At 39.0% G+C, this 19,489-nt stretch overlaps 1 protein-coding gene across 18 annotated transcripts in view; it reads left to right on the top strand.

Moving 5' to 3' along the window:
* CLIP1 (CAP-Gly domain containing linker protein 1) overlaps positions 1 to 19,489 on the top strand; it is a 73,137-nt gene that overhangs the window by 9,463 nt on the left and 44,185 nt on the right. For all 18 annotated transcript variants that reach the window (XM_074605992.1, XM_074605993.1, XM_074605982.1 and 15 more), the window contains exons 2-5: positions 3,299 to 3,494; positions 3,964 to 4,535; positions 18,050 to 18,174; positions 19,266 to 19,482. In XM_074605992.1, the coding sequence (XP_074462093.1) occupies positions 3,401 to 3,494; positions 3,964 to 4,535; positions 18,050 to 18,174; positions 19,266 to 19,482 (1,008 nt within the window). In that variant the 5' untranslated portion in view covers positions 3,299 to 3,400. The remainder of the gene's footprint in view (positions 1 to 3,298; positions 3,495 to 3,963; positions 4,536 to 18,049; positions 18,175 to 19,265; positions 19,483 to 19,489) is intronic.

Genomic DNA, 19,489 nt, shown 5'->3' with positions numbered 1-19,489 from the left:
CATTTGAGAATGTAACGCATTTTCATATTGTATGAAATCAAATATTTCCCAGTGTTGGCACAAGTGTAAAGTTTGTGTTGAAAATCTTTTTTTTAATGCCCAATTATTGGTAGAAGATGTGGCTTTCTGAGCACTTAGGTAGTATGTATCATCAGGCTCTTTCTGTGCATTTCCTTAGGTTCCAGATGTGACCTTTTGAAAAACGCACGGTTAATGTTATTGCCTGTTGGTTCTAAAGATCTTTTTCAGGAGAGCTGAGACCGATTTAGGGAAGGAAAGAGAACAAATGGAGCCAAGTAGCTGCTCTCTCTTGTGAGAACTAAAATGAGGTAATTGACATCTGGAGCCCGTTAGGAAATGCTGGAGTGCGTAATGCTTAGAATCACTTGATGCAAATTTACGGGCTTTCAGTGTTGTATGAATTATATTAGGAAATGCTACTATGAAGTTCCTGTCTATTTCTAAGACCAAAAGTTGCATTTTCACTATTGCAATAAGGCAGTAATTTACAAAAATATGCTGCCTATATTTTAGCAGTTTTTTTAAATTAAGCTACAATTTCAGCAACTCCGAAACCAGGGCACAAAGGATTGTGTTACTTCTGGCCTCGTTGAAGGCCTGTATATTGAGAAAGGCAAATGACACAGCAAATATATAACCCATGACTGTGAAGAGCAAGATTAAAATATGAATGAGTACCCTGAGCCAAGAAATGCAATATTAGAACATTCTAACTTTATGTTAAGCAGAGGTTTGTTAAACGTCTATTAACAAATAATTATTTGAAACCGGCAAAATGTAATTTTAAGGGGTAATTTGGTGTTTGTTTTCTTTTAACAAACCTATCCTTGCACAATAATAGATGGTTACTGCCTGTATGGTGCTGGAGTGCTCTTTGGGGGCAAAAAAAGAGGTAGTAGATGGAAAAGAGTGGTGGAATACAGTAGGACAGCTTCTAGCTTCCTGGTTTTAGGAGGCAATCTTCCTTAAGGGGGACTTGCCTTTGGCCCAGGTGAGGTTGTTGAATTTCCGTAAATTTGGTGTTTGGCACTGTCAGAGGAGACTGTAAACTAAAAAGAACTGACCTTGATGCTTCTCGCATTTCTGTATTTGTACCAAATCCTTCTTTATTAGGTACAGTTTTTCTGTTTCATGGATTTTGATGGGTTGAGGAAAGTAATGGAGGTGTGTGTGGAGACCCTGATATTGGAGGGAATAGGGCCTGCAGCGTGAGGAGGAATAGGTAGGTGGCATGTGTATAAGAGAGAAAAGGAAGGCTTTTCAAGTCCTTCAAGAGCGAAGAGTAGTTTTAGAAGACTTTTAAATCAAAATATGAAGAAATATGATGCACTCGTATTTAGCAGGGAAGGCAGGTATGTAGTAGGAGGGGAAAAAATCCACAGTGTTCCTGCTGTGTCCAAAGTGACATCTTACGTGATCCTCTAGTTGTTCTTCTGTATAACTGTGTGCCTCTCGGTTCTTTCACAGCTTAGTCATATTTTATGCCTATCCTTCTGCATTGATTTTAGAAAGCTAGCTCTGCTTTCATGTTCGTGAACATGAAAGCTCCCGCTTAAAAATTAATAGTAAACTGGCATATGCATCTTGCAAAAACAGGGGAGAAATTTTTTTCTTCAGTAGTCATAACTCTGCAGATGGGTGGGTGACATACTTCTGGCAATGCTAGAAAAATGTTCAGCAATCCTCACAGCGCTACTTCAGAGTTTTCATGGAGCATAACTTAAATTGTAGACAAACACCATACAGCCAAGGTGGTAATTAATGCTTTTTAGAGTATAACATTTTTTTCAGACTTCTTAGAAAATGGTTTGAATTTGGCATGGCCAATCCTGAAATAGCAGAAGAAATGTTTCACTTTGTTATTTAGGTTAGTTTCTTTTTTTTTTTTTCTCTCCCCCCACCCCCCCCCCGCACCACAGTGAATTGATTTTTTTAGGAGCACTAATGTTCTGGCTATTAATAATACATGAAGGATAAAACTTATCCTGGTAGGTAAAAGACATGGCTGGCTTCTCTCTTTACTCTTCCTTCCTGTAGCCTCTCCTGCAGTGGGGTTTGTTTTGCCCTTAAACCTGCCGTACGCCCCGTGTGGGCACCTGGGCACTGCTAATAGTGGCTTGGGGAAGTCTGGAGTTGGCCAGCGTTCTGCCTCTTCGTGTGTCCTGATGGGGGCCAAAACGCAGAGTGAAGGGCAGGACTGAGACCTGCTTTGCAGTTCTTGTTTGTCATGTTCTGAGCAAACAGTTGAGCAAACAGTCTATTGCTACATATCTGTTTCCTTTTATTTTTTTTCTTCGGGTGTTTGTTTAGATGTGTGCTTTGTTGTTTGTTTTTTTCAAGTGGGCATAACTATTCTGTCACTGCCTTTATATGTAGCAAATATCCAAGCTGTGTTCATGCAGAACAGTTCATACTTTAGAAGATGGTGGGGAGACCAGTCACCTTACAGTTTGGCTTGAATTCACACTATAGAAAAAACAAAATAGATTTTTCATTATAGATGAAAGAGCCTTTCTAAAGCTTTTGTAATCGGAAGGAAGATGCCTTCTGTGGCAAAACCCTCATGACATAGTTCCCTGAAAAGCTTGTAGCTGGCTTCCAAGTCGGAGCAGCGCTCTATCCTAGCAACGTAGGGAAGAATCCCTCCTCCTCTTCCCAGAGGAGCGGAGCTGGGGCACTGTGCTGGGGACTGCGCGCCAGTGTATCTTGTGATCTAAAAGATCACATACAACTGAGGTGGATTTTTACTTGTTAGTTGTCATCATCTAACTCTGATCAGTCTTAATTTTTCAGTTCCAGTCCCTCTTAAAAACTTTATTCCTTTTATCCTGAAATTCCTGGTTCTCTTGATTTCTCGTGCAGTTCGTCCTCGAGTCGCAAGTTGTTTTTGCTGGGATATTGCGACACTTGAAAAATGTGACTGAAAACAGTAGGGCACGCAGACTGGTTATATCTATGCGTAATGTTAGTAATGCTGTTAAGGGCTTTGTTTTTCTTTCTTAAAATAGCCTTTTAGTTTAAAGCTCAAGATTAATACAGCAGCACTCAGTGAAGTGAGTTATTTTGATGTTTTAGGTTCAGACTTGGTGTCTTTTAATAGGAAATGGCCTTTAAAAGATGAAGGGTTGGTAATGCTGTCCTGGGAAATGCTTCTGATTGTTACTGTAAAGCATCTTTTACCATGCATTAATGCACAGACTGTGTGTATGCGTAGAAATCTCTTCTGCATGAGTTAAAATATTGATTTTTATTTCATGTCTAATATTTTTATATACAGGTTTATTCCAGAGGTGGAAAAACTAGAATAATATATTTTATCCATGTTTGGAAAAAGATAGTTGCTACAGGCGAAGAGGATTAACAGTGGTATTGCAAAAAGATGAGTATGTTAAAACCAAGTGGACTTAAGGCTCCTTCAAAGACCATCAAACACGGGGGTACATTGCTGAAAGCACCTGCAACTGTTGCAGCTGGTAAGGAATATTTAAATAATTTTTCCCTTATTCATGTTCTAACAAAAAGTATCTTGAAAGCTATGCGTATACGCTATTTTTACTATTTACACCAAGGTATTGGTGAAATGCTTGCATTTCTGATCTAACAAAAATTATGTGTACTACGTTCAAAAAATCTGAATATACTAATTGGATGTGATCAAGCAGTTTTTCTTGGAAAAAACTTGTCATGATGAAAATGATTGGGTAGTTTTTGAGGTAAGATTTGTAATCTTTACAAGATTTTTACCAAAACCTACGTTAAATTAATTCAGTGTCTCTGAATTATTGTATTCCCGAGATTACGGTGTTTACATAAGTAAGAAACTTGGGAATGATGCTCTTCCTTTATAGAAATCATGCTTTTTCAAATGCTTGCTACATTGAAACTAAGCAATGGGGCTCTCTGGGATATTAGTATATTTTTTTCTATTGTGCTTGATTCCAGCTCCAGCAGAAAAAGCAGCTTCCAGTGAAAAGGCCTCAAGCACAACCGCCGCAGATGCACATGAGGAGTTTGTGGATGATTTCAGAGTTGGGGAGCGCGTTTGGGTCAATGGAAACAAACCTGGCTTTATTCAGTTCCTTGGTGAAACCCAGTTTGCTCCAGGACAGTGGGCAGGGATTGTTCTAGATGAACCAATTGGTAAGAATGACGGCTCTGTGGCTGGAGTTCGCTATTTCCAGTGTGAACCCTTGAGGGGAATATTTACAAGACCATCAAAATTGACAAGGAAAGTGCTGACAGAAGATGAAGCCAATGGTACACAGACAGCTCATGCTTCTAGAGCTACATCACCAACTTCCACATCAGCTGCTAGTATGGTGTCTTCGTCCACTGCTGCACTTCCCCCTTCAGGAATTCCGCAGAAAACTTCACCACTTGCTGCTAAGGAACATTCAACTCCTTCTCAAATTAGCAATCTTTCAAAAACTGCAAGTGAATCCATCTCAAATCTCTCTGAAGCCGGATCACTAAAGAAAGGAGAAAGGGAGCTCAAAATTGGAGATCGAGTTCTGGTAAGATTCACCTGCTGCCTCTGTGTCTGCTTTTCATTGATTAATAAACTGTAACTTTTCCTAATACTCAAAACTTTTCTACTGTTTCCTTGGTCAAAGTAATGTAAATTTATGTTTTAGCTTTCTTTTTGTCAAGTGTCTTCTGTAGCCATTTTGCATACTGTAGGAAGATCTTTGCATTACCAAGGTAAAATGTTTAATTTGGCAGTTTTTAATCTGTTGTGTTTTGCCAGGGCTTAAAAAAGACATTTGGTCTTGTAACAACATATTTGTAGCTTATCTTGCCCTAACTTTCAAGAACTACAGTCATGCTAAATAAAAACCAAGCTTTTGAGATTTCCATGCAGCTATTCAAGGCCGTGTCTTTAGAAAGCTAACAGTTCAATAATTGATTGTTCCCCTGAGTAGTGTGATGGGCAGCAACAGAAGTAGTCACATAATGCCACTGATCACCCAGGAATTACGTGTTCTGTTGGTGACGTGCCATGTTACTTGGCTGCCCTTCCTAAATTCAGAACCATAAATGCTTCTGCTGATGTATCATTTCACTCTTTTAAAAGGGGGTTAAGTTTTGTTAGTTTAAACATTTTTCAAAAAAATAATTATGCTGTATACCTTTTGTGTTTGGATCAATGTAATAGACCATGGGTCATTTTTGATAACTGATGGACATACAGACAAAGAAAAGTGGGAAACTGCCTTGAAACACTAGCATTTGCTTGAAAAGGTAGTAGAAAGCTGGTGATACACTGTTTATGTTGTATTCTTTATTTAAAGGCTATGTATGTAGACCTCAAATATAACCAGAGTGATATTTGTATGTCCACCAGATCTCAATCAGCGATTTGATTTTAGGTTTTAATTACTTGCATGTGTCATTAAGCTTGAAGAATTGTTTACTGTTATTTTGATACAATCCCTTCTTATTTACAATATAACTTCTAAAATCTCCATTAGGTATAAACAAGGACAGGAATGAATGCTTTGGCATAAAAAGTATTTCTGGGGTTACTGTAAGAATGTTCTGTAGAAAAAATCTCATGGATTTTATTATTTGTCCTGCACTGTCCCCCTGCCCCCCATGATTCTGCAGTGAAGGTGGATTATTATTTTATTTATCTATCTATCTATCTATTTATTTATTTATTTGAGGAAGAATTTGATTTTTATTTCTGCATAAGGTGACCTTAAGACCTAGGGCCAAGTTGAAGACAGTGTGAAGGAAACTAAGGTGAAGTGAGGGCAGGGTTTGGCTGACAGCTCAAGTTGGGCTGAGATGTGTTTTCTTGGAGTGGCAATGGAAACAAAGATTTACCATTTATCCCTAGCTATTTTTGTCAGAGACTAGAGCCCTGTCATCTTCCAGTCAGTGTCGGGTTTTTAACCACTTCTTTGCCTTTTTTCTGAAGGAGCTTTGTGAGATCTTCTGCGATGTCCTCTTTGGGTGGGAAAATCCTCTGATGCCTATGAAGGCATCGCTCTAACTTTCCTGTATCTTATTACTGCAAATTACAGAAGCATATCCTAAGTGCCACAGTTTGATAGCAATAAGGTCCCAAATTCTGTTTGTTAAGTACGACAGATTAAACTTAGTATTTCATCCTCCCTACTTCCTCTGTTTGCCCTAAGTCTTCCTGTTGAATCATCAAATTGTAGTTTGAGGGTTTGGGGCGATTCCTAGCACAGCATGTCAGTGATGCATATCTGTAATTTATATGCTGGTATAAGACAGTGTATGCGCAGGAATATGGATGTTAAATGGACAGGATTCTTGTCTGCTGGTTTTTAACCCTTTTGGGTGCCGTGCTAATTTTTTGTAGTAGATCCCAGACTCTGCTGATGTCATGTCTAATAATAATTCAGATCTAAATATTTTAAATCACCAGGTTAGTGCAAATAATAGTAAACTTGGCTGAATAATCCATTCATCTGTGAATGCTATTTTTTTTTCCTCTGCCACTGAACCGCTGTCTGACACTATAGATTGTAGAATCGAGCTATTACTGAGTAATAGCTGTAAACTCTCCTCAGAGCCTACAGCTGGCACCGGTTGTTGTGGAAGACCTGCCTGTCACTTAGGGTAGCTTGCCTAGCCATTCCTTCTCCATCAAAGGTACAAATGCAACTGAACTGCTCCATGTCCTTTGTTTTTTTATTTATACTGACAGCGGTACCTTCTCAGTAATACGTAACGCAAGAGGGTGAAAGGCTTGATGGAATTTAAGTCCCGCTTCAGCACAGAATTTCCCCTCTAAGTGTCAATGTAGCGTCATAGGCCTGAGATAGGCTCCAGTCTGACTGTACCATTGCACAACTCTAGCGACTAAATGCTGCCCATATTTATCGGTTCTTGCAGTTTAGACTGACTGCTATTGACTACTGTGTGAAGGTTCTTAGTAATAGCAATGCTGTGATGATTATGGGTATACGGGGAAAACAACTGCTAGGAATTGTGCCTTGAAAACGGTGAGCCTCCAGCAGCGTAGAATTGCAGTTCAGTGGAAGAATGAATTCGCGATAGACAAAAGCTCATTTGGGAGTCGTATTAAAATGCTTCACTGGAAAAGTATGTCCTTAAGGGCAGATTGCTAGATGGGTAAGACATAGCTCGTCAGCTAAGATGACATTCCAGAATGGACTTCAGATGTGGCTCAACTTTGTTGATCTTGGTGTGTGATCATAGGGTGTGGAGTATTACACTGGAATATTTCAATCTGTTAAATTTTATTTTCAAACGTATTTAATAGAAGTTACCTCGATTTGATCTGTTCAATTTTTTAATTTTTTTTTTTATTCTTGGCAACTGACTGGTTTTGGATGATACCTTCAATGAAAAAGGCAAAATCATACATCTTTTTTTCTGCCCAGTCTGGGTTATCAAGAAACAAGAGGCCATTCTGACAACTGTTTACGTGACAGAGAAATGCATTTACCAATTCACATCTCAACTGGGCTTCTTTTTTGCATTACACTAATGTAAATTTGCAGAATTTTGTTGAACCTGAAATGTTGGGTTCAAAGCATTTCAGGCTTGACAAACCGACGTTTCCCAACAGCTAAGCTTTGTTTGAACGTTTTTTGGTTCCTACTGAGATGTTAGTACTATTCTGCTACATGAAAAGAAGCTGTAAACTCTTCACGGTTGCTTCTGCATTCTGTCACAGCAAACTACTGCAGCAGATCTTCGTAGCCAGTGGTGTTGGGATGAGGTGGTTGATTACAGGCTGATAAAAAAACCTTGAAGAGGTGATTAAAGCTGTAGCGCGTGGTCTGTTTTCTTCTGTGTAGATAGCAAAAATATCTTAAACTTATTTTCTTACTTGTTTGATCTCTAATTGTTCTACCAGTCTTTTGTGCACTTAAAGTTAGAATTCTCTAATGCTCCATGGTCCCATGTGTGGAGTCCACCCAAACTTCTACGGGACAGTTGATGTCCTTAAAAAATACATAGATTTAGTAACAAAGGAAAGCTTCCAATGTATGTATTTATTCCTGATTTATTTGGATACAAAGACAGGTGCCCTACAGGATCTTTCCTTAATTCAGATAAAATTAGGACAAGTAGTGGTTAAATACAAACTAAGGGTTTGGGACACTCATTCAAATGCTTGTCCAGAAGAAAGAAATTCCACTGCAAAAAACACCTGGAGTTGTGAGGTGATTGACTCTCAAATGCAGGCTTGCTTAGGGTACCTCATGTGAGGTTGTGCTGGACTGTGCAGTGGGTGTGGAGATGATGAGGGGCAGTTTCAACTGGACGTTAGGAAGCGTTTCTTTACCAAGAGGGTGGTCAAACACTGGAACAGGCTTCCCAGAGAGGTGGTCAATGCCCAAAGCCTGTCAGTTACGTGGTATGTCAACTGAGTTGTGTTCCTGTGGGTGACTGCAGAAAAATACTTGTAGTAGATTTGCTGCAACAGTCAGCTGCGACTTTTTTTCTTCCCCCCCCCGTCTCAATTTGAAAAAGACATGTTCCAGGCCGTTAAATCAGGTTGTAAACATCAGAAGAATAGCTCATGGTAGACATCGATGTCCATAAGGGAAATAGAATAACATGGAGAAAGTCACATTGTCCCATTTTATTAAAAGTTCTCTTTCTTGAGCTTCTGGAGGAGTCAAAGCAAATCAAAAGCAAATCAAACAAAGTGAAGTCAATACATATACCCCAAAAAGGATATTCCAGTGCAAAAGGAGAGGCCCTTTAGATTTTTGTATTTATTCTTTCTCAAAGGCGATTAGGTTAAAACAGCACACAAGCCCTCTGCTGTCTTGGAAATCTCCGATAAGAAGTCTGTCTCCCTCAAATCCCCGTGTATCTGAGCCATATTCAGCAAGCATGTACTTAATTGCCTAGTTGACTTGGAGCGGAGCAGTAATTTTCCTCTTGCTAACAAGTATTTGGAAATATTTCATGTTAATATGTAGAAATGTTGAAAATACAGAGCGATAAGGTACGTATTTAAAAGAATTGTGGTTTCTGATATGTAACTACTTATTATTCAGCTTTTCATTTGTTGCATTGAGGTATAACTTTTACTGGAAGAAATAATATAGCTAAACCAAAGAAAAAGTTATTAACATAAAGAGTAATTCAAATAGTTCTGTATTAACCATCATTTCCGTTCTTAATATCTGAAGTATGTTCTGGAATCTGGACGTGATTTAGTTGTTAGAGGGAGGACATTAACTCCGGGCAGCCTGATCTCATTTGGGGATTGCTGAGAAGTAGGGAATGTTGATGTGACAATCTGCGCTGCCTTCATTGCCCTCGTCCAGCCTTTTCTGGGTTAATGACAGAGTGCAAGGCCTTTAACGCAAGTGTAGTTAATTTGCCTGCTGAAAATTAGGCGTTTGAGCGTTTTGAACCCTGTGTGAATAAGAATTCCTATGCAAAAAGCAATCCAGTGGAAGTGTTGTCGCTGGGTACTCAACCAGATGGGGGAAGAATAACTGAAAACTAATTCAGAAAACAAATTACTTTCAGGCTAAGCCAGTTTCTGTTTCCTGTTTGAGTTACAGCCAGGGAACCTGTTTGCCCTGGCATTGCAAACATGCTACAATTTCTTAAGAGTCCAATGCAAAGTTGATTTAAAAAACAAACAAACAAACAAAACCCCCTGAACTAACCAACCAAGCAAACCCAACTTGTTGAAATGAAAAGGGGAAACCTGCTTTGTGTGACAACCGTTACACCTACCAAAAGTTGAAGCAGCTTTGAGAGCATCTTGGGCTTTTTCCTGGAGGGACCAGATGCTGTATTTTAAATAAATAAATAAAAATCTTATCAACCTAAGGGGCCTTAGCCTTCTCAAGGGATTAAAGTGCTTTCATTCATTTAACCGGTTACAGCTTCTTCACGGTCTGCCAAATCTGATGCTTCTGGAGCTGATCTGTAAAGCTGTAACTTGGGCCTCCGTCCATATGTTCACAAAAGGTTACAAACTAGATTTACAGGCAGATGCTGATGTGGCCTTTCTGCAAAGTTATTCTCTATGCGTGAATAACCTCTCATTTCTTCTTATGCTCTGTTTTACGCTGCTCACTGTAAGTTATTTCTTGCTTTGTTATTTCTTACTAAGTTCTTTAGTGATGTAATAGACAAAGACTGATGGGAGATTATTGTCAGATTTGTTTCCACCCATGTAACCTATCTTCAAGTAAACATGACGTAAGTCTGTCAGCTGATTAAATTCCAGGGCTCTTAAAAGCAACAAAGGGGAAAAGAAACTTCACGTGTAGAGAGCAGTTTCTCCCTTTAGAAATAATCCTGCGTTGTGGTATTTTTAAGTTTTCCATTTTGTAGTTTCTATAACATTCTGAATAGAAAATGCACTTCTGAGTTTAGTCTATTTAAAAATCCATAATAGTCAGTATTTAACTCTTAGAAAAATAGTATTAAGGGTTAGAAAATTGTTAGAAAAACAGTATTTAACTGTTAGAAAATTCATTGGCATTGTTACAGTTAAAGCAATGCAAAAATATCTTGCCACAATGCATATGAGGTTAGAAAAGGAAGAAAAATTTGGAAGTTGAGAGCATGGACCAGTGTGCTCCGCTGGGGCTTTCCCTCTCCTGAGCCTCCCGCTTCGTAACTGCAAATGTACCGCGGTGTTTAACTGCTCGGTCGCGCTTTTGCTTTATCCTTAAGCTGAGTTGACTGTAAGGTATTTTGATGGCTTTGTCATGTTAAGTCAAGGATGAAAGTAATTCTTATATTTATGTATGTATATTTAGACATAGTATTTTGGATACTGTAAGGTATGATGCAGATTAGTTTGTGAAGTGGTTGCTGCAGCATGAAATATATATGTGAGAGTATCGCTGAAGGATAGAGGGTATCCAGAGGCTTTGTCCGTAATTCATTACCTGGGTGATTTTCTCTGTGCAAACTGCTGCTTTCTTTTAATCTTACTTTTAAGCTTTTTTCAGGTCACATTGTTGTCTATCTGCTCAAATAAGGTGTTAAATTTATCTTATTGCAGCAAGGCGTGAGTTGTGTCTAACTGTGAGTCATTTTGTTTTGGCAACTCCTTATTTAACTTAGAATTGCATGTGAGCTCCTGGGGTATAATGGCAGCAATAGGTGACTTCTCTTCGTGCTTTGTTAATGGTTTGTTCATGCAAGACTTGTTCTTTTTTTTTTTTTTTCTCTCTTGTGTGTGGACTCCCTGTCTCCCTCTCCCTCCCCCTGCCTTCCCAAGGGGACTGATCTCCAGGAACATGTTGTCCTTGCTCATTTCAGCACAGGATGGGCAAAAGAACAATTTATTTATTTACTAATTTTAGTCTTTAGCTTTTGCCTTTTTTTTTTTTTTGTGGTGGCAAACTCACGTGTGGCTTTCGTAGTATGGAATTGCCGTTAGTTTTTTGCATTGTTTCCTTTGTGACTGAATGAGTTGATTGAATGAATTGAAAACCTCAGAAGCACATAATTTTTCATTATTAAACTCTTTCCTTCTGGAAGTGAAGGATTGTGTGATTGGACTGTGTATGACTGTCTTATGGCATATTAGTTCTTTTTAACACTTTGGCCTTGCTTTTGAACTTGCTAGTCAAGTGCAAGCAAACTGGATAGAAACGTAGAGGTTTCAAAGATAAGTTCTTACAAGTTTAATGGAAACAGCCCACTAGTAGATAGAGAGTCTAACCACCCGTTTTGGAAAAGCTGCAATTTGCCTTCACAGATTTTTGCACATCAGAGAATCCACACGATGAAGGTCTTTTCTAAATACTGTTCCCATCAATAGAAATAGCTGTAGTCACTCTTGCATTTTTAGGTAGCAGAGTCACTCGACCATAATATCTAGTGGCACAGGAAAACTGACATCATTAGTCCTGCTATTCACAGAATTGCTGCTTTGAAAAATATGAATTAAGGAGGCCAGTTTAAAGTTTAGTAGATCTAGCACTCTTCCAGTCATGCCTTCATCAAGTGTCAGATGTTATGCAGATATTTCTAAAAGGGAATAGGATAATCTGAAGGTAAACTGTCTAATACCAAGAAAAAAGACAGGCAAAAGCTGACAGAGGAACCAGATGTTGACAAACTAAAACATGGCGGTTTTTGTCAAACACATTATAGTTCCTTCTTTATAGTGTGGTTGTGTTGTGGGATTTTATCTTTTTTTCTTAGTTTGAATACTAACAATCTGACTTCAAAATTAGCATTGGGCTTTATTCATATATTTAAGACCTGGGCAATGGATGGCAAACACCCACCCCCCAAAAAAAGTTGGCGCTCTTGGTACCACCATTGGATGTGGTCACTAGCGTGGTTTTTCTTTGAGCTAATCTAGTGCTAATACTATTCAGCATTTTGATCTGTACTCTGGAAGTTACTGTAAATCATTCCTGGTGAAATCTCCGGACAGTCAGAGGGGTAAATAACATCATGCATGGAGTGGTCCAGAGGGACTTGTTATGTCATCTCCAGCAGGCCACGCTCTTGGTTGCATTTAGCATTCAATGGCAGAATTCTATAAGCCGCAGAGCGAGACCATTAGCTGATAAAGGCTGTCTGCTGGAGAGACCAGGGACTGAAGATCCAGGAGCTAAAAGTACTGAAGAGGAGCGTGTGGTTGATGTGGGAGAGGGATCAAGGAAAATCCAGGGTGCTCTAAGCAGTGCTGACTGTGCAGTACTCAAGCATTCTATGTAGTTACGTCCTTAGCTATTTGAAAAGCCCATTGGAAACATTGGCGAGAATTCTGAACGCAGCTGCAAAATGACTCGAGCAAGAGAAAGTATCTTGCAATAAAAGATTTGAAGAACTCAATCTGTTTAATTTGAGAAGGGAAAAATTGAGGTGTCTTGCTTAAAACCTGCGTGTTCCTGCCTGGTGAATGCCAGTTGCTGAAGAGCTCTATAATCTTCTAAGTAAAAGCATAATGAGAGGCAGTGGCTAAAAGCCACAGTCAAATTTGTTTTATTTCAGATTTAAATATGTTTTGAACAATGGAGTGATTAACTATGAAAATAGACTGTCAGTGGAAGCATGTTTTCTGATGGATATCAGCTCTCATCTAAAAACATCAACACACACAGCTTAGCTCAGTATAGTTACAGGGTTAATTACGGATGTAACTGGGTGAAACGTAAAGACCTGTTTCAGGAGAGCCAGAGGAGATGATCTGGTGTTCCCTCTGGCCTTGAATGGGTGAGCAAATCCATTAAATACGATTGCTTTTGCCAGCTGGAAACAGTTGCTCTGAATCTTGAGAAACAAGAGAAAGAAGATCCTGGTGAGTTGATCCCAGGTTTTTCAAAAGCAGTGTTTGTGTGTCTAGATTTTTTATTTTTTTTTTGGCTTATTCAGGTGTTGCATATTATGGGTGCTGTGGTTTGAATGGTTCTGAAAATGCCCTGTCCATATGAGAAACACAGAAATACCCAAGCGATGCTTTTCAAGAGTCACCATAACTAAGTGCTCAGGTGGAAGGGGAGACAGGGCAATTGTTATTCACCTTTTAACTCCGCTCAGCTGGTCTGAGTAAGTGATGCTGTTCTACTGACAAAGTTCCAGGCAGCACCTATCCTCTTTTCAGAGGGATCTGTATTTTTCAATGACTACTGTTTAAATAGCAGTCTCATTTTTTTTAGACCATCTTTTTCTTTTTCCTGCATTACAGTGGTTTATTTGTTTCCTACTTCTACTTATCTTTGGAAATGCAGCTCTGCAAAGGTTCTCACAAGGTTTGACATGCTCATCCCAATGTGCTTTAATCAGGAAGTTTTAACCGCTTCAGGTTTGCAAACCCATTTTGCTACTTCACCTTACATTGCAGCAAATAAATGTAAGCTTACTTATAATTTGATAAACGGAATTTAATCACTTTTCCCATGTGTTTGACATAACACTAGTGAATTCCAAGCAAATTTCCTCACCCCACAATGACCCGTAGCCTAACTTAGATTCTCTGGCGTATTATTGCTTGATGTTTTACAGCTTGACTATATTGAGTGTGATAACTGACTAAAAAAAGGTCTGGTAGTTCTCTTCTCTGATCTATTATTTAGTGACCTGCCTTAGCGTGAATGAAGGTCAGGGAAAACTGTCTTCATGGTAGTGATGCCCCATTTTTCTATATAACTTTTAGGAACTTTTTAATAAACTTTCTTCCCTGTTTCTTGTAGAAACTGGGCTTTTTATTTTTCTTTCAGTCCTTCATGCAGTACTGGGAAATAGATCCACTGGCAAATATAGCTATTTGGGGGGGGGGTTTATTTATTTATTATTTTTACATTTTTTGCTATAATTATAATATTTTTTAATTTTTCTGTAATTCTATGCTATAATCCTGTAAGTACAATTATTTTTTCATATTGGCATATACAGTTTACTGTAATCACGTCTTAATCTTTTTCTCCCCTTGAGAGCACTAAGCGTAAGTCTGTATACGTACAGCAACTTCTATGCATAGCAAAGCCTTTACCATACCGTGCTGTACAGTCCCACCCCACGTCGTACTACCAAGGGAATAAGTGATTCTTTTCTTAAACGCTTTCAAGGTAGGGGTGTTGTCACGTGCAGAGTACTTAAATGCAGCTGGAGATAAATATATTGTTGGAGGCAGATGTCAATGACTGTCAGTCTTCAGTAGATTCAGGCTTTATAGAGCAACGCTGACCCTGTCGTCAAAGCTGAAGACTTAGAAGGCTTTTGCTTGAAACTGAGCAAAACTGCGTATATAGACTTTGGTCGATGCTACGAGCGGTTTTCTGCCACGGTGTGCTCTGATTCCTACTATTGGTGAGGACACACATTTCAATACTTGCAAAAAGCAGAAACATAGTAGCCGGTTATTTAAAGAAGCTTGACTAGGTTTGGGGGGGGGGGGGGGGAAAACCAACAAAAATTCCTTGGCATTCTTCCTTGCATCTTGTTTTAAAATAACCCTGGTGCCATGGTTACAAGACTAGTCACATTGCTGGTTCTCCTGGGGATGTCATGTTGTGCATCCCCATATGTTCTCGGGATATGAATTCCTCCGTTTGCTCTCTCCTGCCGGGTTGCGGTCCCCGTGCACAGCCCGGTGATGGCTGTAGCGGGTCCAATGGCACTGGCCACTGCCAAAGCTTTTGTGCTGGATCCTGTGTTCATCTACTGGCTTGTGATTTGGATGCAATTTTTTCAAAATAAACGTGGAAAACGAGCACGGGCCAAGGTATGAAACAAAAAGGAACGTCTGTTCTGCACCCAAGTTTGATGTGTATTATGCTGGAGCTAGCGTTACTTACCTAGAGGTTTATTTACAGTTTGAGCTGGAGGGAACAGATTGCAACAGTTCTTCCTGCCTCCGGGAGTCTTCCCATCTAGTTATCCTTTTCCACTGCCGTGCTTCAGATAGCTCTTACCTTGCATATCCCATTTACCTTTCCGTGAAAAGGACTTTTCCTGCCTGTGTCTGTGTGTTTTGGTAATTGACATATGCTGTTTATTAAAAAACAAACCCCCTCACCACTCGACAAAACTGCAATAAAATTCCTTGGCCTGGCGAAGCAGTTCTGTCAGAGGAGCTGAGGAATCCCTCTGTGCAACCACAAACCTCACTATTGTCTTCGAAGGGATGCTCCTTATCTAGGCTATTGTTCTAGCTTTCCTGTCTAATTTCTGTAATGGGTTTTTTACAGCCTCTTTTGATTTAACTCTGTTTATTCAGGCAGTCAGCGCTACAAAATTGAGTAGGGAAACAGCATGCACAGAACTAACCAGTCTTTTAACTTAAAGTTGTCTTCCAAATTTCTCTTTAAAGAAAAAAACAAAACAAGGCAAAAAAAACAAAGCAAAACAAAATCTCCCAAAGATCCAAGCTTGCTGGGAAAGGAATAAGGAGAAGGACAACCTGGGATACTGAGTATGGACTGATAGCCCAGACAAGTGCATGTTTTTCTCTCGCAATGCTCAGTTAAATGTTTTAATGTTTGTACTTATGTGTATGATATTTAACTTCTTGAAAACGTAGGTTATGTGTGAGGGTGAATAATGTGTCAACTTAAGGGATAGTTCTTCCCAGGAAATACGTTTAACAAATGACATATATTCCCTCTTCGCCACTGTGCCACAGAGGAGATCTGGATTCCTTGTGACTCTTTTGGCCGGTTACAATTCTTTTTTTCTAAGACCGTACTCGTGCTTGTTTTTTGAGAGGGGAAGTTTGCCTGTTCTCTGCCAAGAACACCAAATACCAAACGTTCTACTAGTTACTATATTAGGCTGAGTCATGGTAACTGTAAACTTCGTGTATTTTTATTCCATGAAGAATAATAATTTGATACAATGCCACTTAAAGCAAGATGTAAAGGTAATTTGCAGTTTAAATAATGTTTCAAGATTGGCCCTGATGAGGGAGAAGGGGTCTGCCACCTTAAATATGGATGAAAGATGCCTGTTGCCTTTTGTCATCTTGGTGATATCAAAAAGGGCTAATTATTCTTACCTGGCTTGTGGTGGATTAGGGGTTTTATAATTTTTTATTAAATTTTTTTTTTTTTTTTTGCTCATCAGCTGAAGCCTTGCGTTGCTATCAGAGCTGTCGGCCCTGGGAAGCTGATGAGCCAGAAGCTGGAGCGCAAATGTGTAGGGCAGCTACCCTGCACTGACTTAGTACTTCGTGGACACTTAGTGCTTTCATGCAAGATAATGTCCTACATTCCTGGATTCCTCACAGTTAACCTCTTGTGTGAACGCTTCCCAAATGTATTAATAAGAATTATTCAGTGTACTCTGATCATGCAGCATTATGGCACAAAAAGCTTCTTGTTCTCTAGTTATCCTGGGAAGTTCCCCCTAAGAAATAAAAGTCTAATTAAAAAATTATAGGAAATCCTAATATACTTCCTAGTATATAAAAAGGAGAATTACAGTCTCTGTGTTAGCAGGTTACATCTCTGCCGAGGCTACAAAATATTCATCCTTGTATAATGTGTGCTGGAAAACACAAGTGGAAAAAAACCTAAGGCCCTCAAAATGTCCATGTTGAATTCAGTGAATTTCTTGGAAGAGCTTTTCATTAACATTTCCTTGTTTTCACAATGCTACATTCAGGCTGAACAGATTTTCACACAAGTAGGGCACGACATATTGTCATTCTGACCTGCAAGAATCCTGCAGTTCTGGCTTGTGGCCCTTCTTGGCAAGTGCCAGCCGCGCTGAACACCTTTTCCTTCTTCACTTAATTTCCTGGGCATTGCAAAAAGCTGTGTCTTGCAGACATTGTAAGTAATTGGAACGGCTGTAAAGATTTAATATTTTAAGTTTGAAAACAACTGATCTCTAATATTCCATTGAGGAGTGTTGGGGGTTTTTTGGGTTGGTTTTTTTTTTTTTTTTTAAGAAAAAAAAGTGAAGAAAAGGTCAAGAAAATTATTCCCTCCTCCCCAAGAATTCAAATAGCTGTTTGCATCTACAATTTTGCAGTTATGCATTATGCTTTATATCAGTTCTTTGAAATGCAAGAGGGCTGCACTATGTAGTTTATCTGAACTATTCCTTAGAGAAAATATGAAAGACTTTTTTTTTTTCTTGTTTCATTTCTTTTACTTTTCCTCACAGAATTAGAATACGAAATAAGCAGTTCTTAGAAATCCTTATTTGCTGATAAAAACGTCTGTGAAACTGTGGTATGAATCTGTTGCATTCAGTACGCTGCTTGTACTGAGTCTTGTTAAATGTATTTTTAACCTTATAGCCGTATTGAGTCATCTAATAGAATTGTGGCCTTCAATCACGAGAAACTTCCTGAATACCAAACTGGATACAACTAAATACTAGGAAAGTGATTTTCTTTTTTTTTTTTTTTTTTTTTTTACTACTTCTGTAAACAATTTGGCTATGGACATCTGTTCAGCATATTAAAACAAACTTACAGGTAAAAGAATATGCAGCTTGAAATAAGAACTGGTCACATCATTAATGTGCTTTGTGAACATGATTATATGGAAAGCTTTTTACGCTCTATTTGGTATTTTAATTTGGAACTGTATTAAATGCAGTTTTGCGTGTCTTGTTGCTACAGGTTGGTGGAACAAAAGCCGGAGTTGTGCGTTTCTTGGGGGAAACTGACTTTGCTAAAGGAGAATGGTGTGGAGTAGAACTGGATGAACCTCTGGGAAAGAACGATGGAGCTGTTGCTGGAACAAGGTTAGGCTGTTGTCAGATAGCAGCCACCGCCTTAAAGATTTTGCGTCTCTATATTCTGTTTTGGTTTTTCACTATCTTACATGAAACTTTATATCAAGGGAAGTAGTTAGGCTGTAAACCTGACTGTCTGTGGTGGCGGGGGGGGATTGGTAGACGCTGATTTGAATTTTATGATGCCTACACATCTCTGAAAGTCTGCATCAACCCCACATTCGTGGGATTGGTTGATCTTTCCTACTCCCATGTGAGTTTTATTCATAGACTGGTAATGGAAAACACAATTTCCTGCTTTTTGAAAGCCTGTTTGGTTTCTCAGCTTGGAGTGAACGCTCAGTTAAGAGAATATCTCTGGGTATCTAATAGCTGAACTTAAGGGTTTCCTGCATCACAGGACGTGTAAACTCCTATACCAATAATTGCCTTATTGTAAAGATTTGGAACAGTATAGCTGCTTCCTCCAGTAATTCACACGTAGAAAGCATTAATTCACATCACAGTTTAACTTTCTTTCTCATTTGGTATAAGGAACAGCCCTTTAACTCATTACAAAGAGGTTTTACAAGGATTGTGCCACCTTCACGTAGGTGATAACAGTTTCAAATTTTAAGTTGCTTTTTTATATATATATATAACCAAAAATATGTTCTGTATAATCAAATACGCGTACATCTGTAGTGTATATGTAATAAAATGTAAAACTACTTGATTTAATTAAAGCCTGATTTTTATTTTTAACTCTGCCATCACATTTGTTGTTGGTAGCTCAGAGGAATGCACTGAAGAGGAAAGCTGTGCACGTTAAATTTTGAATCTGAATGGAATTTTTAGGAAACAGCTCTAGCTCAAGAGTTTACTCTGAATATCTGCAGCCTGATATAATCATGCTGTTTCAGCCTCTCAAAGTCCCCTTTCCAAATACAGAGTTTAAAAAAAAAATACAATCTAATGTAGATTAAATTGTCACCAGCTGTTACCATGTCCTTTAATACTTCTAGACTATTGATCTAGAATTCTTTGTGAAGCCAGACCATGTATCTCAAAAGACCATACTTAATTTAGTACTCTCATCTGTCTGTTTTGCTTTTTTAAAGGTATTTTCAGTGTCAGCCAAAATACGGTTTGTTCGCTCCAGTCCACAAAGTTACGAAGATTGGATTCCCGTCGACCACACCAGCGAAGGCAAAGACGACCGTGCGAAAAGTGGTTGCGACTCCCACAGCCCTGAAACGGAGTCCAAGCGCATCTTCCCTCAGCTCTCTCAGTTCTGTGGCCTCTTCAGTAAGCAGCAAGCCAAGCCGTACAGGACTAGTAAGCT

The sequence above is a fragment of the Larus michahellis genome, chromosome 13 (genome assembly GCF_964199755.1).
Source record: "Larus michahellis chromosome 13, bLarMic1.1, whole genome shotgun sequence".
Lineage (NCBI taxonomy): Eukaryota > Metazoa > Chordata > Aves > Charadriiformes > Laridae > Larus > Larus michahellis.
The sequence above is the reverse complement of the archived record's forward strand: the minus strand, read 5'-3'. Positions and strand labels throughout refer to the sequence as shown.